The sequence below is a fragment of the Thermobia domestica genome, chromosome 6, assembly GCF_964235325.1.
Source record: "Thermobia domestica chromosome 6, izTheDome1.hap1.1, whole genome shotgun sequence".
Classification (NCBI taxonomy): domain Eukaryota; kingdom Metazoa; phylum Arthropoda; class Insecta; order Zygentoma; family Lepismatidae; genus Thermobia; species Thermobia domestica.
In genome coordinates this window covers 153,154,097-153,175,172 of record NC_137459.1, presented here as the reverse complement: position 1 = coordinate 153,175,172, position 21,076 = coordinate 153,154,097, and the positions used below count along the sequence as shown (strand labels likewise).

The window sequence follows — 21,076 nt, the reverse complement described above, 5'->3', positions numbered from 1 at the left end:
CCCCCATTGAAGGTAGAGGTAAAAAGGTAAGATTAAAGCTGAAGGATTAAAAAATCAACCTTACATTGCCTAGTATCGAACCGTAGCACCTGTGGTGAGCGTTCTTCCACTGAACCACCATAGTCCTTTTCCTTCGAGAAAACTGTGTATGTCATTTCTGGCAGCAGTTATTCGGCGTTCACTCCTCGGGTGGTCGACAGTACCTTCTAAATAAAGTTTCACCTTAACAGTATGCTTTACTACTTTTCGCAACTGAGGACTTCATTTATGCACAAACACGTTAAACAATAAAAGAGAAGCTAGGACGGAGGAGGATCAACAGGAAATCTGGAAGGAGTGGGAACCGAGAGAGACTAAAAGAAATTAAGTGAAAATTTTAAACTAATGGACACCCTTTACAAGACAGAATTGATGGCAAATTTATAAACTACATGGTATAATGAGCTAGAGTAAACTAAAATACTTCGAGAAAACCCACTTGTATCTACCACAATGACCACTTGGGGGTAAACAGGATTCAAATTAGCGGAACAGCTCCAAAAGTGAACGCTCAGTTATTGTCATTGTGATTCAAATAACTCATTTCTTGAGCATACTTGACAAATGTGCCACAACCTTACAAAGTTAGCTGTATCTTAAATAAATATACAATCTTCAGCAAAAGTGCATATCTACCCTTAGAGCTTTGTACTGTTAGATCACTCTAAAGGACTTCACAAAGTGAAATTAATGTAATTCTCTGTAGGTTCTCTCTGCCATTTCATTTTGATGTTATAATAAATAAATTTAAGTACGGAAAGCACTTCACTGGCCATGGTATATGTTCACATTCATCGCATTAGTACGATTGTGTTAAACGATGACAACGTTTGTAAAGTGTTTATCAAAATTTTATCTATGGGAATGAATATATTCTCTTAAATAGCTACTGTATATAATACCCAGAGGGTGGACCATTTATCATAATACGCCCTTGGAACTTTCAAATAAGGAGAAAAAAAAACTGAAATTTTGTATCGGCAAGTAGATATTGACACACCGGTACACAAGATTAACAGTGTTGCCAACCGAACAATGTTTTTTTTTTAATGGCACTACGTAAGGTTATTACATATTTCAAATATACATGCACAACGGAACATACAATGCCACACTTGTTATATCATGTTGCAAACTAAGTACGATACAGTATTACAAACATCGAAAAACAACCAAATTTTGGAGGGTTCAGAACCTACAACAGTAATTAACGCAAGTGAGGCGGACAGAGTAATGCACATCCAAAGTACCTTAGTGTCGAACATTACGATCGTCATATGATGTACAGTGGGTCAAATAAGTTTCCGTACTCCAGAAATAATTTCAAAATGTTATAATATCTTAAAATAAATAAATAATACAACGCAATTACATTAGCTGAATTTGTTCGTGTCTACTTGTAATGTGTACACATTATAGTGATGGTATTGAATATACTGATAGTATAACTGACGATTTAAGTTAAGTTGCTGAAAATTGAGGTCTAAAAAGTTCCCGTACACGGCACAAATATACAAAAGAAGGAAGCAAAACACACATCAAACAGCGTTTACAATGGTTACAGATGACAGTAGCGTGCTCTACTAGTGATAAGGTACTATTTCAGCTAAATTTGGGCAAGGAAGACTTACAGAGGCAGTAAAACGACTCGTCAAAATGGAAGTGCCCATTCCAATACGTGAACTAATAGTAAAATTTAGACAAGAAGGTAAATCTCTTAGAAACATAGCAGAGACAGTAAAGAAATCACATTCTATAGTACAATACCTTCTATGCAACTAATAGTTGCAAAGTTCGACCGCGCAGTGGCCGTCCAACAAAGCTAAAGGATAATCATAACCGTGTTATTTTAAGAACTATTCGAAATGAACCCAAAACAAGTGCTCCAAAACTAGCTAGTATGCTTGAAAGTGACTATGATGAACAAATGCTTCCTGAAAGAGTTCGCACTATCATCAGAAAAGCGGGCTACAACTGTCGCGTAGCCAGAAAGAAACCATATGTTAGTAAAGCAAATACTAAGAAATGTGTAGAGCTCCCAAAAGCTCATGTGGACAAGCCAATTAGGTTCTGGAACTCTGTTTTATTTAGTGATGAGATCAAATTCACCATTCATGGATCCGATGTAAGACATCGTGTGGAGGAACCCAAATACGCACATGGAACCGAAGCATCTGTGTCCTACTATGAAGCATGGAGGTGGTAGTATGCTCTTCTGGGGGGGGGGGGTGCAGTTGGAATGAGACATTTGGGTTTTATCGGAGGTACAATGGACCAACATGTTTCCCTGAACATTCTGAAAGAGAATCTCCATGACAGTGCAAAAAAAAAAAAAAAAAAAAAAAAAAAAACTGAATATGGGAGCCTCTTTTATATTCCAGCAAGATAACGACCTTAACAGTGTACGAAAAGGGAAAGAGTGGTTGTTGTATAATAAGCCGAAACAACTTCATACTCCTCCACAATCACCTGACTGTAATCCTATTGAGCATCTGTGGGATGAATTAGGAATGTGTATTAGGAAACACAATATTAGAAACAAGGACTAGTTGAAAAATGCATTACGTGAAGAACGGAGGAATATCTCCCCTGTATCTACATTAAAATTGGTCACTGCAATGCAGAAACGAATGCCAGAAGTACTTAAGGCCAAAGGAGGCCAAACTGATCACTAACTGGGGCCGAAATGTAAAGTGGTGCCCTTATTTATGTACATTTCTTTATGTGTACGGAAACTTTTTTGACTTGTAATATGGTCAGTATATCGTGTATATTTGATTTTCTTTTAAATTATAGATACCAAATGTTTTATTTTCTTATGTATATGTTTATTATGGAGTTCCTTATAGAAAACTCATAGAAATTGTCCTTTTCTTTCTGTACTTGGCTAGATTTATTACAATACATAACCGAACAACATCTGTACGGAAACTTTTTTGACCCACTGTATTTCGAACAACTAGAAAGAAAATTAGAAGGAATTGAACATTCAACCTTTTTCAAAAGAATTTATTTCGAAAAAGTGTTTAGATAAGTATCACATTGAATTACGTACATGGTTTCTAATAGGCATAAAGAGTTTAGTACCGTTTACAGCAATTTGATCTCAAACTACTATGGAGATATGAAAAAAATCGTAAAATTTGATATATTGCATAGAATGCCGCATTTGTGGGGATGTTTTAAAACCTTTTTTGTACTTCTATAACACTACAATAATACATTTTGGTAGGCATAATTACATCAAATTTACAAAATTACATAATTTTCAGCACTTTTGAAAACTAATATTTTTACTGTATCTCCAAAACTGTTTAAAATATTAAACTATTGTTAATATAATTGTGATCTTCACATCTATTGAATCTTCATTTGTGCTGTTGCTGCTGCTGCTGTAGAGGCCACCAAAATTTGGATATTTGTTATACTTTAGTGTTTTTAGTTTGCAATACTGAATAATATATGTGATATACGTTTTTGTTCAACATGTAGCTTTAAAATATGTAATAATCTGACGTGAAAACATAGAACTGTCGGATCAGCAATACTGTTAACCTGGTTGTATTGCAGAGTTTCTTAATGTTCCCCTGCCGATATTTGCATGGTACGATTTTTTTTTTTTTGGTCCATTAGTTTAAAAGTTACAAGGGTCCATCCTCTGTGTATTGTGTATTTATATATACACATATGTACACACACAGGGTGTTAATGAACTATACCGACAAACTGTAAGAGGCGATTCCTCACATCAAAATAACAGAAAAAGATCATAGGGACATATGGAGGAAAGTGCATAGTTTCAGAGCTAGGGCTGTCCAAAATAGCGAAAAAGCCAAATTTCAAGAAGTCCTATTTCGAATTCCATAAACTGTGGATGGTGGTCCTTAGCAGCATAAAGGAAGCCACGCATCCACAATCCAAAAGTGCATATTTCGTCAATTTTTAATAAGTGTACAGGGCATTCCCTACAGGGTGTAATTCTCACATATGCTCTCAATATGGTTTTCAAATATACCCTGATTTCAAGGAGGGCCCAAAGTGGGCAGGAGGTAAGCCTTGACAACAATGACCATCCAACGCTTCGAAGGGAAGTCGGAAGTGTTAGGAACCGGCAGCTTCATGTCTTTTTGTTCTGAATAACGTGTGATACGATGTATTTCGTGACGGTATATTTCACGTTTTCTTCACTTATAAGCCTGAAAGAAAACATTGCAGAATGCGTTCTCCTGAGTACGAGAAACCATGCTGCTGACGATCCTTAACACTTCCGACATCGTGCCAAAGGATTCCATGTTCACTATTATCAAGGCTTATCGTTTGCCTACTTCGGACCAATCAAAGTCAGAGCATATCTCCAAATTCGGTTGATGGCATGTCTGGGAATTTAACCCTGTATGGAATACTCAGTACACCCATTGAACATTAATGAAATATGCATTTTTTGATTGTGTATGAGTGACTTCCTTTACGCTGATAAGGACCAATACAGTTTCTAGAATTCGAAATAGGACTTCTTGAAATTTGGCTTTTTTTTTTCGATTTTGGACAGCCCTAGCTCTGAAACTATGCACTTTTCGCCATAGATCCATATGAAATTTGTCTTATTTTGATGTAAGGAATCACGTATTTTAGTTTGTCGGTATAGTTGATTAACACCTTGTGTATATGTAATATAAAAATGGTCCACTTCTATTTTTCTTAATTTCTTTGTTCATCTATTTATTCCATCGAGTTTTCCTCCTATGATCCCAGTCCTGTCATCTATCCATTTTGCTGATTCATTTACATTCAGTTTACAGCATTAAACCCTCCGAAGCGATACGTGAAATCCCTTTTTAGTGAAATCCAATTCTCTTTAATTTTAGTATTCCATCTATCAAATCCTACTGATTTACATTGATCATGTTTAGAAGCTTTCAATCTATTAGTAGAACTCTAATAAAAACCCATTCAAACTATCTCCACTTTCTCTCACTACCGTCCCTGGATATCTCTTCAATTACTTCTTTCTAAATATCAATCTGCCTCTCCCTGCCTTTATTCTCATCCCCTGTTTGCACCCAACTTCATTTACGAGGGCTGTTGGAAAAGTTTCTGGTAACTATTAACAGTGGGGCTAGCGTTCAGCTATTATATTTGGAAGAATAGACTGTTTTATGTTTGAAATATCTTTTTTTGTTTAAGCCAATTAGTTTATTTTTCACAGTAGTTCGAAGAAATAGGTCTGTGAGAAATGGAAAATACTCGTCAGCACTTTTGGGTGGGGTCAATAATTATGATTTTTTATTTCAAATATACCTTAAAACTAAAACGATACATCACGCGACTTCATTTGGCTTTTGGGGATCATGCACCATCCAATAGGACTGTATGACTGGTTTTCCAAATTTCAGTGTGGTCGCACACCTCAGTGATGAATTTCACGAAGGGCATTCATCCACATCTGTTGTTGCCAGTGTGTGAAATGACTGAGAAAGATCGGCATGTGACATACCGTGAAATTTAGGCATCTTTGAGCGCTGACAAAAGAAATACATATGATTTTGCGTGCATGGCCGCTTGAACGTAAGGAAATTTTCAAGCCGTTGGATCTCTTAATTTAACCGAAGCTCGAGAACAGGCTCGTGTCAATTGGTGTAAAGAAATGCTCAAAAAATTCAACAAAGTTAAGTCAAATTTAGTGTACTACTCTCATCAGTATAGGGGACGAAATTTGGACCTATTCATACGAACTCGAAACGAAACAGCAAACCACTGTGAGTGTTTCAATGTGAGCGAAATCAAACAAGTTGATCGTTTGAGAATTGCTGCCAACCAAATGATTGCTTGTATCTTCAGACATACCAGGCATGTGGTAACCATAGGTCTAAAAGACCGAAATTGTGCTATACAACAATTTGCTCCAGAAGTCAATGAATTTGCATAAAACAAACTCAAATCACCACATCATTCTTCACCTCAACACCAGTTTTCATTCAACAAACTGTTGACTTTTGTCCAATAAAAATGACGCATTGTCTATACTCATCTGATTTATCACCTAATGATAATGATTTGTATCAAGAAGTGCAATGAAATTTAGAGTACATATTCCTTACACGACTATACTGAAGTGTTTACACTTCTAGAACTATATGGCACTTCTAACCTTGATAAAATCAATACGGCATGAAGCATTTACGTGTAGCAATCGGATCAAAGTCGCAACGTCAATCGAACAACTGTTAAACGTGTTCTTCACAAATTGCCTGCTTGTATGGGAGTTTACAAGGCATCGACACTGCTTGAAAACCGTAATAGACAAGTTACAGATAACTTTATTCCACCATATTCGATAAGAGCTAAGTCGGGCGATCATACAGGCCAGAGAAACAGCAGTACCCGTAGTTTCTTTAAGAAGGCTTACATATTCCGGTATGTAGCATTGTCCTCCCGAAATATTGCAACCGGAATGGTCTGGAGAAAGGGTATGACCTAGGTCTCGAAATTTCCCGACGCAGTGGTCACTGGTGAAATTGTTCTCAATACCCAGCGGCCGAAGTTACATGTTGTACCCATTGGCGGCCTCACACCATCGCATCTGCCTTCCAGGCGTTACGACGCTTTACAACACACGCTGGCAGATTGCTCACTATGACAGCATATAGTTGAAGCGGAGCTCGTCCGAAAAGCGTTCGCCATGTCAATGGAAACCGATGCAAAATCATCATATGTTGCTGGCTCAGGTTTAGAAGATTCCATCGAGCTGTCAACGTAGACAGCCAGTTACAGTGCTGCAGCGTCGAGCTAACACTATACACTACGTCGTACTGATAATATGCCATACTATTTCACATTGATTGTCGTCTCTACGTAAGATTCTTGTCAATTGCTCCTACACCGGCATTACCATCGTGGTGGCATGCCATGCCTTTGTATCAATTTCGCGGCACCAGAAGCAGCATTGGTCAGTTGACCATGCGTGCGGCCTGGCTCGAACCTGTCATCTGTATATATTGCGTCCTTTGATGTCTTTATTCACTTCACATTCCACTACATGAGTATTGCGTAAACCGTCCTTTCGCGGTACTACTCCAACTATTAAACCAAAAGCGATGAGCTCACGCATGTCTCATTCCGCTAACACTGTATGCTATATCCTGCCATACAAATCCTGCTAGTTTGAAAGCATTCCCGCATATATGACAGCTTATCAGTTTATTCGATAAATTGTCTAATACCTTGAATTTAATTATTAGATTCCTTAATAAAGAAAAGTCAACTCACCTGGTGGAGGAGCTTCATGTAACACTTTAACTCTTCCTTCTGTACTCGGTGCCTTCAGAGCATGTTCAATTGTTAATATGGGCTCTCGCTGATTAGTATAAGACACATGAACAGCTTTCACTGCACTATTTGCTATCTGCTGTGTATCAGCTATAATCAGTCCAATGGGCTGACCCACGTAAAGAACCTTTCCGCTGCAGAAAACCTAAATAAAATACATTGAAGATGTTTCTGAGTTCCTTTCGTAAGTTATTTTACAAAAGGAATAAGATGAAGTCTACTTTAAATTTGGTAAGTTTTACTTCAAAAGAAACTTCTGTGAAACATGTTGGTATCTTCAAGTGGGAAAAATTTACGAGGCTTAGTGTAATTATGTAATGATTTTTTTTCTTAACATTGTAGGACATCTGCTTTGGTTCGTACTCTACTGATGTCCAAAGACTTCGTGATTTACATTACTCTAGGTAAAGTACGATTTTATGTATTAGTACTCAGACCTACTTAGAACTGTTCGTCGAAACAACTTGATAGAGTATTTCTAAGGTATAGATTTTGCTAGGACTGATCCTAATTTTCATATCCCGACGTCCCAATGTCCCAGTTTAGGAACGCAATTTACGAAGTCCAGGGTTTATCAAGTGTTGTGTTTTCTTCTTCTTCTTCTTCTTCTTCTTATAATAATAATAATAATAATAATAATAATAATAATAATAATAATAATAATAATAATAATAATAATAATAATAATAATAATAATTCGAACTTTATAATCGTTTTGTTTGTGTATTTTATCGGATTATTCTCGGTGCAGTAGTAAGTTGTTCGCGTATGAGTAATTATAATTCAAATATCTGTGTTCGTAAATAATTTGAAGATTTACAATTGTATCATTATTGCTTTCTAAATTATTCTAATATTTATATTGTGTAGAGAAAATACGGAAATGTGCTTAAAAAACAAATCAAACGCATCATTTCACAGACCTCTCTCCTAATGGGCAATCGAAGCGTTCCTATTTCAGATAACTGTACTGCATTCGAGATGCGTTCCCATCGAAAATATAATCAAAGTTCCTTAAATAGTTTGAAATTCATAAACACTAAAGGATGTATGCACTTCGATTGGTTGCCACAGAATAGTCTTTAAGTCAAAATGTTTGGTGAATACGAATAGTTAAAAAAATAAATAAATAAAATAATAATAATAATAATAATAATAAAATAAAATAAAAAAATCTGGAAGTTATTTTATTCTTCCCCGTCTTGGAACTCGTTAAGATTCTATGGCAAGAATTATTTCCCAGTGAATACCAATTTCATTTCTAAGGAAAGACTAGAAATGGAAGAAAAAAGTGTCATTATGTTATTCTACCATCATGACTGCAAGCTACTGCAATGCAACTGACAGGTATACATCTTCGTATTTTATATGCATATGAACTCAGAATATACGGAGATACCACCTACAGCACAAATATTATAGCATATGGAAGAAATACAGATCAGGATTTGATCAAGTATCAATAACAAGATCCTACATAAAGAGAAAAACAAAATAGAATGACGCTCACAAAAGGGTTAAAATTAGCTTAATAATGAATATTGAAACCAAGACTCACGTCAAAATTAAACAAAGCTTACCACTTCGAAAGTTTCCATGCAGGCATGAAATAAACATTCAAAATAAAATGGTGGCAACTTTAGGAGTACATTTATAAAACAAATTAGTAGAAAGAGATTATTATATATATAAATTCGTATTTAGTATGACGAAATATTGATCCTTAAAAAGCAAAACTTGCTATATTCAAAGCATTCGTCCTTTTCATATACTGACATCTATATTGAACATGGGAAAATGCTGTATTAGTTACGTACACTAATTATATACTTTCAGATACTTAGGTGTTGCTCAGTGAATTCAAATTTTATACTCGTTCTTACGAAATTAGAAATTTAATTTAAATATAAAATCTATCACTAAGATTTGGCAAAACCAAAATTCATCGCATTACACTAGTTTCACTGTACCACCTTCGAAATCAAGAAGCATGTCGACTGTATCAGGTTAAGAAAAATAATAAAAAACACCAGAATCAGATACTGGGAACAGCAGCAGTATTTATTTTTATACACATTTAGGAAATGAATACTCTGGGATAACAAAATACATACCTCTTCATTCTCAACGATCATCGTTGGAAATAAGGGGGTAAAGGAATTTTTTCCAGGAATATCCTTCGCAACCAGAAAGCCTCTCACACCTTCAATTTTCTGCAAAATAATAATGACTACTTCCAGTGATCAAGTTTTGGATGTCACTGCTACAGCTGACTACGTATTAATAAACTAAATACATTCAAGCACATTGCTTTGACTATTTTGGAATTTTTGGTAAACGTGTTCCGATCAATATTGGTTTATCTAAAACTTATTAATATATTCTACCAACTTCAAGGCCAATGATAGCTGTTATTGAAAAAGCAGATCGGAATATTGATTACACTTAAAATAAGTAACTCTGTTGTGTGTGTGGTGTTAATGTACTTTTCAATTGTTGATAAATTATTAGTTTTCTTATGAGTGACATTAATATATTACATTGGTTTCGACCACGATTGAACGGGTATATATGCACAAAGGCCATGTGCTTATGGATCCCCACTGGAACACACGGGTTTGGTTAGCACCGAAAGTCATGTCTTATATAGCCTCGATGTTGGGATACTTTGGAGAGAATGAACGGAAAACGATCCAACTGTTTTTTCCAGGATAAAACTTTCTACAAAATGTTACATTAGCGATATGCATATTTACCATCTGTTTTGATACTAATAGTTTTCTTTAAATTATGACAAGCATTGAACTCTTAACACCACCACCACAGTAAAACTTGTGTTGCAATTTTCTCCAAGGTATTGCCTCTTCCTAAATTATATCTTTCATTTAAAACAAAGACTGGCATAAGTATGATCTTTTCCTCAAACAAAATAATGGCCTCCTTAAAACCTATAGCATCTGGCCTATCCCTCAAAATTACATGAACTGTCAGGCCGTAAAATTATTACTACACGAGAAATTGACTATCTTGTTACGTTTCAAGAGCTTCATTATCGCGGAATCACGTTAACATTATTCAGGAATCTCGAAGTTTGAATTTTTTTTTTTTAAACAAATCGACTATTCAAAATTTGACTCAAACAGTGCATTTTCCATTCTTCACATCGTAAAAGTTTACCTTGGACTACCGACTAGTCTTTTTTATGAGGAATCCCACTCAGCACGAATTACAAAAGTATCTCGGCAACTTGTAAGAACATTCATGTGTCAAATGGAATTCTGACGAAAGGGAAACTATAGATATTCTAATAAATAAGATACTTTCATTCTCTAGCTTTCCTCTAGGATTCCTCAGTGTATGAAAACTAAACACGATGGAACTTCGCGTGATTGAGTTGATAGCATATTTTTCTTTAAAGCGTTTGTAGCCAGACTATTTCTATGGAAGCACCTTATATTAGCACGAACTGCAATATTATGGGATGTTAAACTACAGACTGGATTGACATTTTTCATTACGTTTTTATAGAAAAATGCAAGATGGCAATATAAAACTAAAGAATCCCAACAAAGCTACATTTGTTTCCGTAAAATGTTACATATCGTAAATATATATATATCCACGACTAAGTCTTTCTTGGATAAATTTAAAATATCTCCTATTTGATGTGAAATCTATAAGCAGTTTGTTAAATTACAAAATAACCCGAAAGTCTTGAGTGTCAAAATGTGCTACCTTTACTTCTATACAGCGAATATATGGCACCTGAAGCTTTTAAACCTTAATATTTACATGGAATGTTCCTGGAGATCTGCGACTTTTACAAAATTGAGATTGTCCAATCTGGACCTTAACCTTCCAAATAGTTCGCCTAGTACAATTTGAAATAAAAATTTCTCTTTAATAGAGCACTGCTTATGAAAGCTATACATATGTACCTTGGATGTATACCTACATTCACTACAGTTATAACCAGGGTCGTATTCACGCATTGGTCAATATGTGCCACGGCCCGAGGAGGCAGCAAATTTCTGGTAACCGATTTTTCGTACTAGTTCTGGAAATTTCAGAATAATTATGGACGCACACAAGATATGGAATGGATTTTTTTAACATTTTTTTTAAACCACCGCCACTTCACTGTTCCAAATTTTCTACAGCGGTTTTTATTGATATAGAGAGGGTGGAAAATTTTAATGGGCGCACGCGCCCAAAATTTTAAGTATAACCCTGCTCATAACAGTAACAAAAGTGAGAATTACCAGAGCTTCAGAAGGATCTATATTTGATATGGTTGCAAGAGTCGATGCCTGAACAAACGCAGCATGCAATTCGCCATGGATATGAGGAATATCATTAACATACTCTGCCTCTCCTGCAAAATAATTACATTCAAATTTTTAGTAACTTTACTCACAAAACTATTATATAAAAATAAATTAATCTTTGTAGTGTCACATGTAATTACACACTTCTTGAGCAATATAGTAGAATGAATAATTGAGAAACTAAGGTAGCTTTCCTTCATTTACTATCGAAACTATATTAATATAATGCGTACATATAACACCATAACGGATTTCTAACTTATTACGAAAAAAATATATACAAGAATTTTATTCTTATTTAAAAAATAATTACAAGCATGAATATGTGAGAGGAACCCCGTAACATTCCGAACTGAATTACAGTACTGGCTACAATGGTTTGATAACTTTGTACACAACTAGGGTGAGTCGTTTTGCCACTTTTTTTTTTCGGAACGAAATGTAATACCTGGCAATATATATATATATATATATATATATATATATATATATATATATATATATATTCTATTCGGATAATATCTTCTAAGAACTATTGTCTCAAAAGTTTCAAAATTTCACTGAAAATTACAAAATTACAAATTGTTGATTATTTTTAGTTATGTGAAAGTAAACATATTTTTTGGTTTATACATGCCAGATTCTATGAAAGCTGACATTCAAGTCTCAAAATGCCAGTTATATGCCCCTGCGGTGGAATAGGCGTGTTTTCTCTGGGGCCGGAAAAGGGAGCAAATTCAGTACAATTAAGCGTTTCTACAGCTACTTTCGTCCTTGCCTTTTCCTTCGGGACCTGCTGGACCAATACGAAGCTGAAGGTGTCAATTTTCTGGATAACATCGTCACTGGAGATGAGACGTGGTGTCATCACTACAAGCCGGAATCCAAAAGACAGTCCATGGAATGCCGATTTTTACAAGCGCGTCATGCAGGCTCTGGTTCATTGTTCGCCAAAGTGCATAACGAATGATGGGAACTATGTGGGAAAAATAACAGTCTGTAGCTGAAATATTGCTCTGTTTAGCTGTGCTGTTATTTATGTATATCCATTAAAAAAAAATAAATAAAATAAAAAAATGAGGCATTACTTTCGGAACGACCCTCGTAGATTTGACTGAAACTTATCATTGCTAAGAGATACAATGTAAGCGAGAGGGCTGCGGCACATATAATAAGCAGCAGGCAGCTTTAAAGGTTGGAATTATAACTTCTCAACAATCTAGCGACATAGCATCTGCTTTAATTGTGGACAGGAGCAAAATAAGACGTGGAAAACAAAGTTGCTCGGAATTTAAAAGAAATGATGGTCGAAAGGATAACATTAAAATACACGCAGGCATCGTTAGAGAAGAGCGCTTATCACTTGTGGCTGAACCTAACTCTCAATACGTTGGTCACGTGACAATGCTCTGGTTCTGCACATGACGAGACCACGGCTATTTTCGAGTACATCATGAACCAACTCAAAGGTGGATTTGATGAAGTTGAGGTTCTTGGGTGTGATGGAACAAATACTTACACTGGTTGTAATGGAGATATTCTTCGAAAATTACAGGAACTAACAGGAAAACCTATGCAATGGGCTATTTGTCTCTTGCATTTTAACAGGTTAAGTGCCACCAATATTGAAACAAGAACATCTATAGCCAAAATATGTTCTTAATTTTTGGTTTTCATGTGTTTTTCTAAGTAATAACTTTTTATTTTAGGTAATTCTGTAGTATCGGTACTATGTAATATTGATTCATGTGGTGACACGTTGGTCTCACATGGCCCCAGTTAGACCGTGGTCCGGAGTAGGCTTAGTGACCACGTGAGACCAACATGTCACCACACAAATTTTAGCAGATTGTGCCCAGACTTTGAACTCACAATTCCACAGGTAAGGCTGTCTCTCGTACTACCAGGTCGACTACTATACACTGCAATAGCTTTTAATGTAAAAAGCGAGATCGGAGTCACCACAGGACAAAAGCTAACAAGTTATGAGAGACTAACCTGGCACCACGTGGCCGTAAGGAAATATTTTGTGAGACCAACGTGGTCTCATGCGGCACTTAACGTGTTAATGAACTGTTATTCCGAGCTCTCTTCACGCATATTGACGGTGCTTATTCAAGCCTCTATTCTTACATAGGTCCTATAGTTTCAAAACTATCTCACTGTGGAAAGCTTCCAGTGGTGCCATTCAAACCAATAAAATGTGACTTCTTATAGTCCAGAAGAGCTCAGAAAACTCAGTAAAGACCTGATATACTTGTTCCAGATATCTCAAGCCATTGACTCCGGAGCATGCCCGGAAGAGCTTGCTTCTATGATCCCTGGCAAACTAAACAAAACTCGCTGGTTGACTACTACAAGCAGAAATTTAAGATTGTATATTGCAAAGAAACCAACCATGAAATTAATAGAAATTGTGACATTCATACTTACAGTCCATGTGGTTATGCAATACCGTGTCAGAACACAGTCTTCCATTGCTGATGGTCCTCATCACGTCTGAGACCATTCATAGGTCTAGATACTTACCAGGGAATACCAGGTAAGTCCGTTCATCCATTCAGACGAATGCGGTCTTCGCACTCCCAGAAAATGTTCTTCTCGTCATGACTGATGGTCGACTTGCTGTCCGACAAGATGCATTACACAAGATTCTTAGTGCTCGAGATCACAAAGCAGGGAATCTTCATAGCTCCATTGATATAACATTCCCAGACTGAATTTTGAAGCAAAAGATTACACTGAAATGATCTTTTGGGAAAGCACTGATGTTTCAATAACTACCACCAGCTCCAAGGACGGTATCAAACACAGGTCCTGGACAAACTTTCACTTCCTAACACACTGCGCCAGAATGGTCCTTCACAGTCTATCCGTGCCACATAAAAGTAGAACGGATATTGAAATTAGTCACTGAAGCAGCCTTCCGAGTATGTGGCAGTGATGCAAGAGACGGGATGATTAGGTCAACCTTACTTTCTAGGCAAGCTGTGTCTAAATTTCAATCAAAATCCCAAGTTGTGATATTTTTTTCCTGACAGTGACGAATTGGATCAGTTCATCCGGCGCTACATATGGTAGGTTGGTTGGGTAGAACTGGCGGAGGAACCCTAGGTGCAGCCACCTCCACGTGGTGGGCTCTGGGTCGCTTGGCCAGGCTATATAAGCAGGTGAGCGAGGACCTGCACAACCGCTTAACTGTACTGAATTTGTCCCCTTTTCTGGCCCGAGAGAAGGCACTTCTGCCCCCCTTTCCAAGGGCATATAACTGGCATTTTTATACTTGAATGTCAGTTTTCATAACTGTTATATTTAAGCAAAAATATGTTTACTTTAACAACTAAAATTATTATTATTATTATTATTATTATTATTATTATTATTATTATTATTATTATTATTATTATTATTATTATTATTGTTTTCCAATTTTCAACTAAATTTTGAAACTGAGGCAATAGTTCTCAGAAGATACCATCTGATTTGAAAAAAATCTATACCTGTAATGTTCCTGTGGGAGAGCCACTTTTGCCAGGTATTACATTTCGTTCCGAGAAAAAAAGGGGTAAAACTCTGCACCCTAGTACACAATTACTCATACTTTGTGTGTAGTACAACATTTGCCGTACACAGCAAACACTAGGGAAACAAACCCCACCACAAACAATTCTTTAAGTGATGCACAAAATATTCGTCCACACGAAACACTAATCGGTCTGAAAAATGTTGCTCAAAAAGTACATTTTGGAACTGGCTTAGTGGAACTGAAAGTTAGTCGAGAAATCTTATGTATATACAAAACAAGAACCTACCCGAACACTGAACTACTGCTTCCACTTTCGGGATTGGTTTTGTTAACGGCCACTCAGATTTATCCGTTGGGTAATGTCTCTCGCCGGATGAAAGCGGGCGATACAATTCTTCTCCACCACTTTTATAGAACGCCTGAGCAGAATCTGGCAATGTATTTAAAGCAAACTGGAAAGAATTAGAAATGCATGACATGTGTATAACTATTCTTTCAAGTTGGAAAAAAAAAAAAGTGTACAGAATTACTTCGATTATATGCATTTATACCACTTAAATTTCAATACTTACCTTATAAAACAGAGCTTGTGCTAATCCCTTCCTGTACTCAGGTGTGGCATCTGGAAGAACGTGATCAGGTTCCAACTCAGAATTTAAAATCTTCAATGCAGACTGGAAACTACTAGGAAGAGATTTTCCTTCCAAATAAGATTCTGTTTTAGTAGCATGTACCTAAAATAAATTCAAATAGTACAATGAAATTGGACAAAACTGCATGTAGTAATCATTCAGAATATAATGAAGAGGTAGGAGTAAGCAAAGAATTATATCAGAAGTGGAAAATCCTGGAATGTCAATTTTCATAATAGCCTTTAAATGCTACTTTCAAACATCCAGTATATAGTTTAGTTTATTTATTTATTTATTTTTTACTACGACCACTACTACTGCAACAATCTAAAGGGTAAATCCCTATAAAGTCAACCTGCTGACAAAATTTAATACTTTTTAATTTCTGTACTACATTTTTTTTTTTTTTTTTTTTTTTTTTTTTTAAACATTAACAACTCTACAATATTGTGTAAATTTTGTGGTAACAAATATACAGAAAAGATTACAGTAAGCACAATGGAATGGAATTTAGGACACACTCAAAAGTATTATTACGTTAATGCATATATTTGGATCATATACTATGACCTTTGTTACTTAAATAATTTTTGCTTTTAGTCTGACTAATGCCGACATTGCCGAGGACTGGATTTATTTCCCTTTGAGCTCCTAAATTCGCCAAGGTCATAGTCTGACATTTGGCGTATAACCTTCCAGTTTTGCTTTCTACATGATATGTTTAGCCATATTATATTTATCCAAACTGGATTCAAAACATTCATGAACCTCGTCAAAGTGGTTGTCAGCCTCCTAGGATGTCTGTACTTCCGTCTTATTGTGAGTTATAGAAGAAAAATCTCGTCCAGTTCTTTACCAGGAGGCAATGTGCCTAAGATCGATGACATTTTCGCGCTTGACGGCGATGCTGATACGTTGGAAAAGGAATGCAGTAGCTCGGGGATCACCAGTTTTATCGCTATTCGATTACCAACTTCATTAATGAAATTAGATCCTTCGTGACCCCAAGACCCACTGGTTTCTATTGCTACTGTTACTGCTATATATATATATATATATATATATATATATATATATATATATATATATATATATATATATATATATATATATATAAAGACCAGGTAATGCTTTATTATCAACATATGCGTTGCAATTAGGACAGTAATGAGGCTTACAAATATTAGCACCTAAGCGCGAGCTGTAGCAATACGAAAGATCGCATTAGAAAGGTGTAGGCCGAGTGTGGAAAATGTAGGGCTTGAAGCCATGCTCAGTTTTTGGAGGAGCAGACAGCTAACAGCCTGGCTTTGTCATCTGGGTTATTAGTTGATAGGAGTGAAGATAAACGAATCTTGACTATAGGTTCATCCCAAACAGACTGGACATGTCTTTTGTCATTAGGTGGGGTATCCATTCCAACCAGACTAGTCCATTTATCGATGCATTCTTGTACATCTCGAATCGAGTAAGTCAACCCGCTGTTGAAGATTTAATTAGTTCTCGTGAGCCATAGTATTATATTTAGAAAGTTGAACATATGAATTTATTCATTCACTCATTAGGTGTTTATTTTTGTTTGGTGCAATCGTTTTGTATTGGCTCACTAGTATATTTTGCACTTAAACGGTAAATATTGTAACTTATTTTCGAAGATACTGATTAAAAAAAAAAAAAAAAGCAAATAAATAAATAAGTAAAAGTGAAAGAAATGTACAATATTTTATGTCTAGTGTATATGTAACCCTACTGCACTACAAATACCTGAAAAACTTGACGAAAGTTAACGTTTGAAAAACGCAAATAGTTATTCTTGAATAAAATAAATAAATAAATAAATAAATAAATAAATAAAAGAGAGAGAAACCGTTAATTTTTCTTCTAGATATAGGTTTCGTGGTATACTACGTGCTATTAAACAAAGCAAAAAACTACTGGAGACTTTTTATGGGTCTTAAAAAACTGCGATTATTCGAAAATCTGCTGTTCTACCTGAAATATCCCAATAGGGACACATTTAATTTTTTTATTTAATTTTTTTAATTTTATTTTATTTATTTATTTATTTATTTTTTTTTTTTAAAGATTGCTATTTGCGTAGTAACAAGTAGTTAAAATTTGAACACTGAAAACTGATTAGTTTTTGGGTTGTGATTATTCATATATATAAAATGAAGAAATTCTGTTTATTGGCAACTAAAAATACACCTAAACTGATAGTTCATTCTGCACCTTTATAAGTTAGGTATTGAAACATAGTTCAGTTCAATTGTGCATATTCTTTCATTGTGATATTAATCATGCTTTGAAGGAAATAAATAAATGCCGTTGAGCTTATACAATTCAAGTAGTTAAAACCACTTTATCAATAGGTAGTCTTATTTAGCTTATTGTTTAGGTAAAATACAAAAGAACTCACACAAAATACATCTTTAGAGAAGAAGTGGCCAAACAGTTCCCAACCGTATGCTTTTGTATTGAAGCTAAGACATCTTCCGTTGACCCCATGTCTCCAGTTTTATTCATGTACCATCAAAAGAAGTGCAAGCAAACAGAATGACATTACAAAGACGCTTAATTCTTGCAAGCAAATTCCACAGACAAGGTCATTTCATACTAGATTTGTACCTCTAACTCAAAATCGTATGTTACGTATACTCGCATTCAAAAGAGTTTGCTGATTGCAGAACTATAGCAATTCTAGAGGAAATTGTGTTGTCATTGAAAATACAAGATACCATAGTTAGCAATTACAAGGACTGGTAGATCAGGAACACTGAAGAATTTTTTTTTCATTCTCATAGGCACAGAACACCTTTCCAAATCTCTAAAGACGACAGTCTGGGTATCATTAATAAGATCCCAAAGAAACTATCAAAACACAGTTCACAACTATTAACAGTCGAAGCTTCAATATCAGCGAAAAACTATATACAGATTTTTTTTTTCTTTCAATGACATTTTAAGAACATAAAAAGAGAAGGATTAACAGTTGCTTTTACTTAAAATATAAACAGTATGAATTTATATTATATATATATATATATATATATATATATATATATATATATATATATATATATATATATATATATATTATTTATTTATTTATTAGGGTGGCCCGTATTTATATGGGGAAAAATAAATTTAGGAATTTCCTTGGACTCACCCCCTAAAATGGTTCCACATGGGACAAAATTAAGCCAGGGGAAAAATTAGATCCATTGAATAATTTTAAATGGTGCCCCAAACGACCTAAAATTTTGAATGCGTTTACAATACATAGTATATGGGGAAAAGCTGGAATAAACTCTTCTAATTTACAAACTGCTTAAGGGAATGGAAAGATATCTTGGATAATGGAACTAGAGGAAATGAACAACCTAATTTTGTATAGCATTATTATGGCGGCCATCTTGAAGTCCGCCATCTTGAATTCAGGTCAAAATTTTCAAATAGAAAGAGGGTCATGTTACATATTTTGAGGTGGCGTTTTCCCAGAAGAACAAATCTCGTATTATTTTCAAGCGACCAATAATCTTGTAAGAGTTATTACGTGTGGAAAACGAAATGCTTCGATGTATTGTTATTTTATTGTAGTTATGGACCACAGATTTGTAAGAATTTTGGAAGTATTTTACATAAACTGGAAACAAACTGCTAGAGAAAGTTAAATCTTTGTTTCCCCATGAACTACCAATAAGTTTTTCCATCAAGATGATTCATAGACCATTATGAGGAAAGAGAAAAAAATATAACATGGAAGAAATTGAAATATCCCTTATTTATGTAGTACTGTAGCTTTGGGGTAAGTTTTCAATAGGTTTTCAATCTTATATACTACACAGTTCACTTTTGTCACATCTAGGAAAAGATTATCTATGAGAATTCACTATGTGCAAAAGAAACTGTTTCTGATACTCATTTTTCGTAAAAACGATGTAATCTTCTGTTAGTTTCACTCCCCTTTCTGCTGCATCGTTTATTACGGAGATGAATTTAACTATTGTCTTTCCTTGAAGATAGTCATTGTTATCTGACCTCGAAATCGGATCACACTCAAGAAACCCTTTGGGTATTTTAAATCTCACGAGAAAAAATTGTTGTAACAAAATCACCGATTTCTCTTTTCACAAGAATTTTTATGGTATCATCTCTTGCGTCAAGCCTCTTTGCTGCTTCATGGTTTCCCCTTATAGTTTTAATTCGTTCAACCAATTTTTATTTCTCCACTATGTTATCTTCATCATAAAAAAACTGCAATGCTACGTATTCCTCCTTCAAGTACCAGAGATGCCGAGAAAATTTAGAAAGAGCCACTTCAGATAATTCATTATCTATTTGCCTATAACTGTACAAAGCTTTCAAAAATTGCAGGTCTTGTAATGATGAACGGGATACTTGATCATATTTAAATCAAGCTTGGACATATAGTCGTATCAGAAAAATTCATGCTCTCCGAAGACCCGTTTCTATTTGCTTCGTTAAACGAAAATGTTGGCGAAAGAGAAATATTTTTAAACAGTATATTGCTTTTCCCATCTACCTTGCGTGGTGAATTGCTCCAGGCAAACGAAAGGAAACTCTTCGAGGAGGTATGCCATCCAAGAATGTCAGTTCTAAAAATTTACTGTAATCTTCTCTGCGGTGTCCTGCTTCTACAAGTTTGATAGCAAAATTCAATACTTCATTTCTTACATCTGAAATGTTGTTCCTTACGTCATTATCATAATCAATTCTGGAATAAAGTTAGTACAATCTATTTTAGACCAATCGTTCTGAAAATGCTTAAATAGGGGAACGTCCGGTCCAGATGCAAACGAAACACAACACTTGTCAAATACACATTTTAAAACCAATTCATAAATGTATTGTCTACAAGGAAGGTATAGAATATATTTTGGAGCATCTGCTCTAGCAGAATGAAAGCACTGTTCACAAGACATATTGTAGGGAATAGTGTGACAACAAACTGCCTGCACGAACTTTACCAAGTTTCATTCTTCAAGCTAATGAACTGTAGTAGAAATAGTATGTTCGTTCTCCTCTTCATGATGACAAACTGAGAACACCAATTAGCCTCTCATGAGTATATTCTGTAATAAATACTGATAACCCGTCGATAGCCTCTCTACCAGTCAAATCCGGCAGTAGTTTTCCGTCTTATTGCACAACTAACGCACTTGATGCACTCCGAAATTGTTTTTGTGGTCTTATGCAACTTC

The 21,076-nt window shown here is 35.2% G+C and overlaps 1 protein-coding gene across 1 annotated transcript in view; it reads right to left on the bottom strand.

Moving 5' to 3' along the window:
• LOC145688275 (uncharacterized) overlaps nt 1-21,076 on the bottom strand; it is a gene marked incomplete in the record, with an annotated part of 75,972 nt that overhangs the window by 4,800 nt on the left and 50,096 nt on the right. The window contains 5 exon segments of the mRNA XM_081762272.1: nt 7,306-7,510; nt 9,480-9,578; nt 11,628-11,740; nt 15,506-15,671; nt 15,792-15,953. Coding sequence (XP_081618398.1) covers nt 7,306-7,510; nt 9,480-9,578; nt 11,628-11,740; nt 15,506-15,671; nt 15,792-15,953 — 745 coding nt within the window.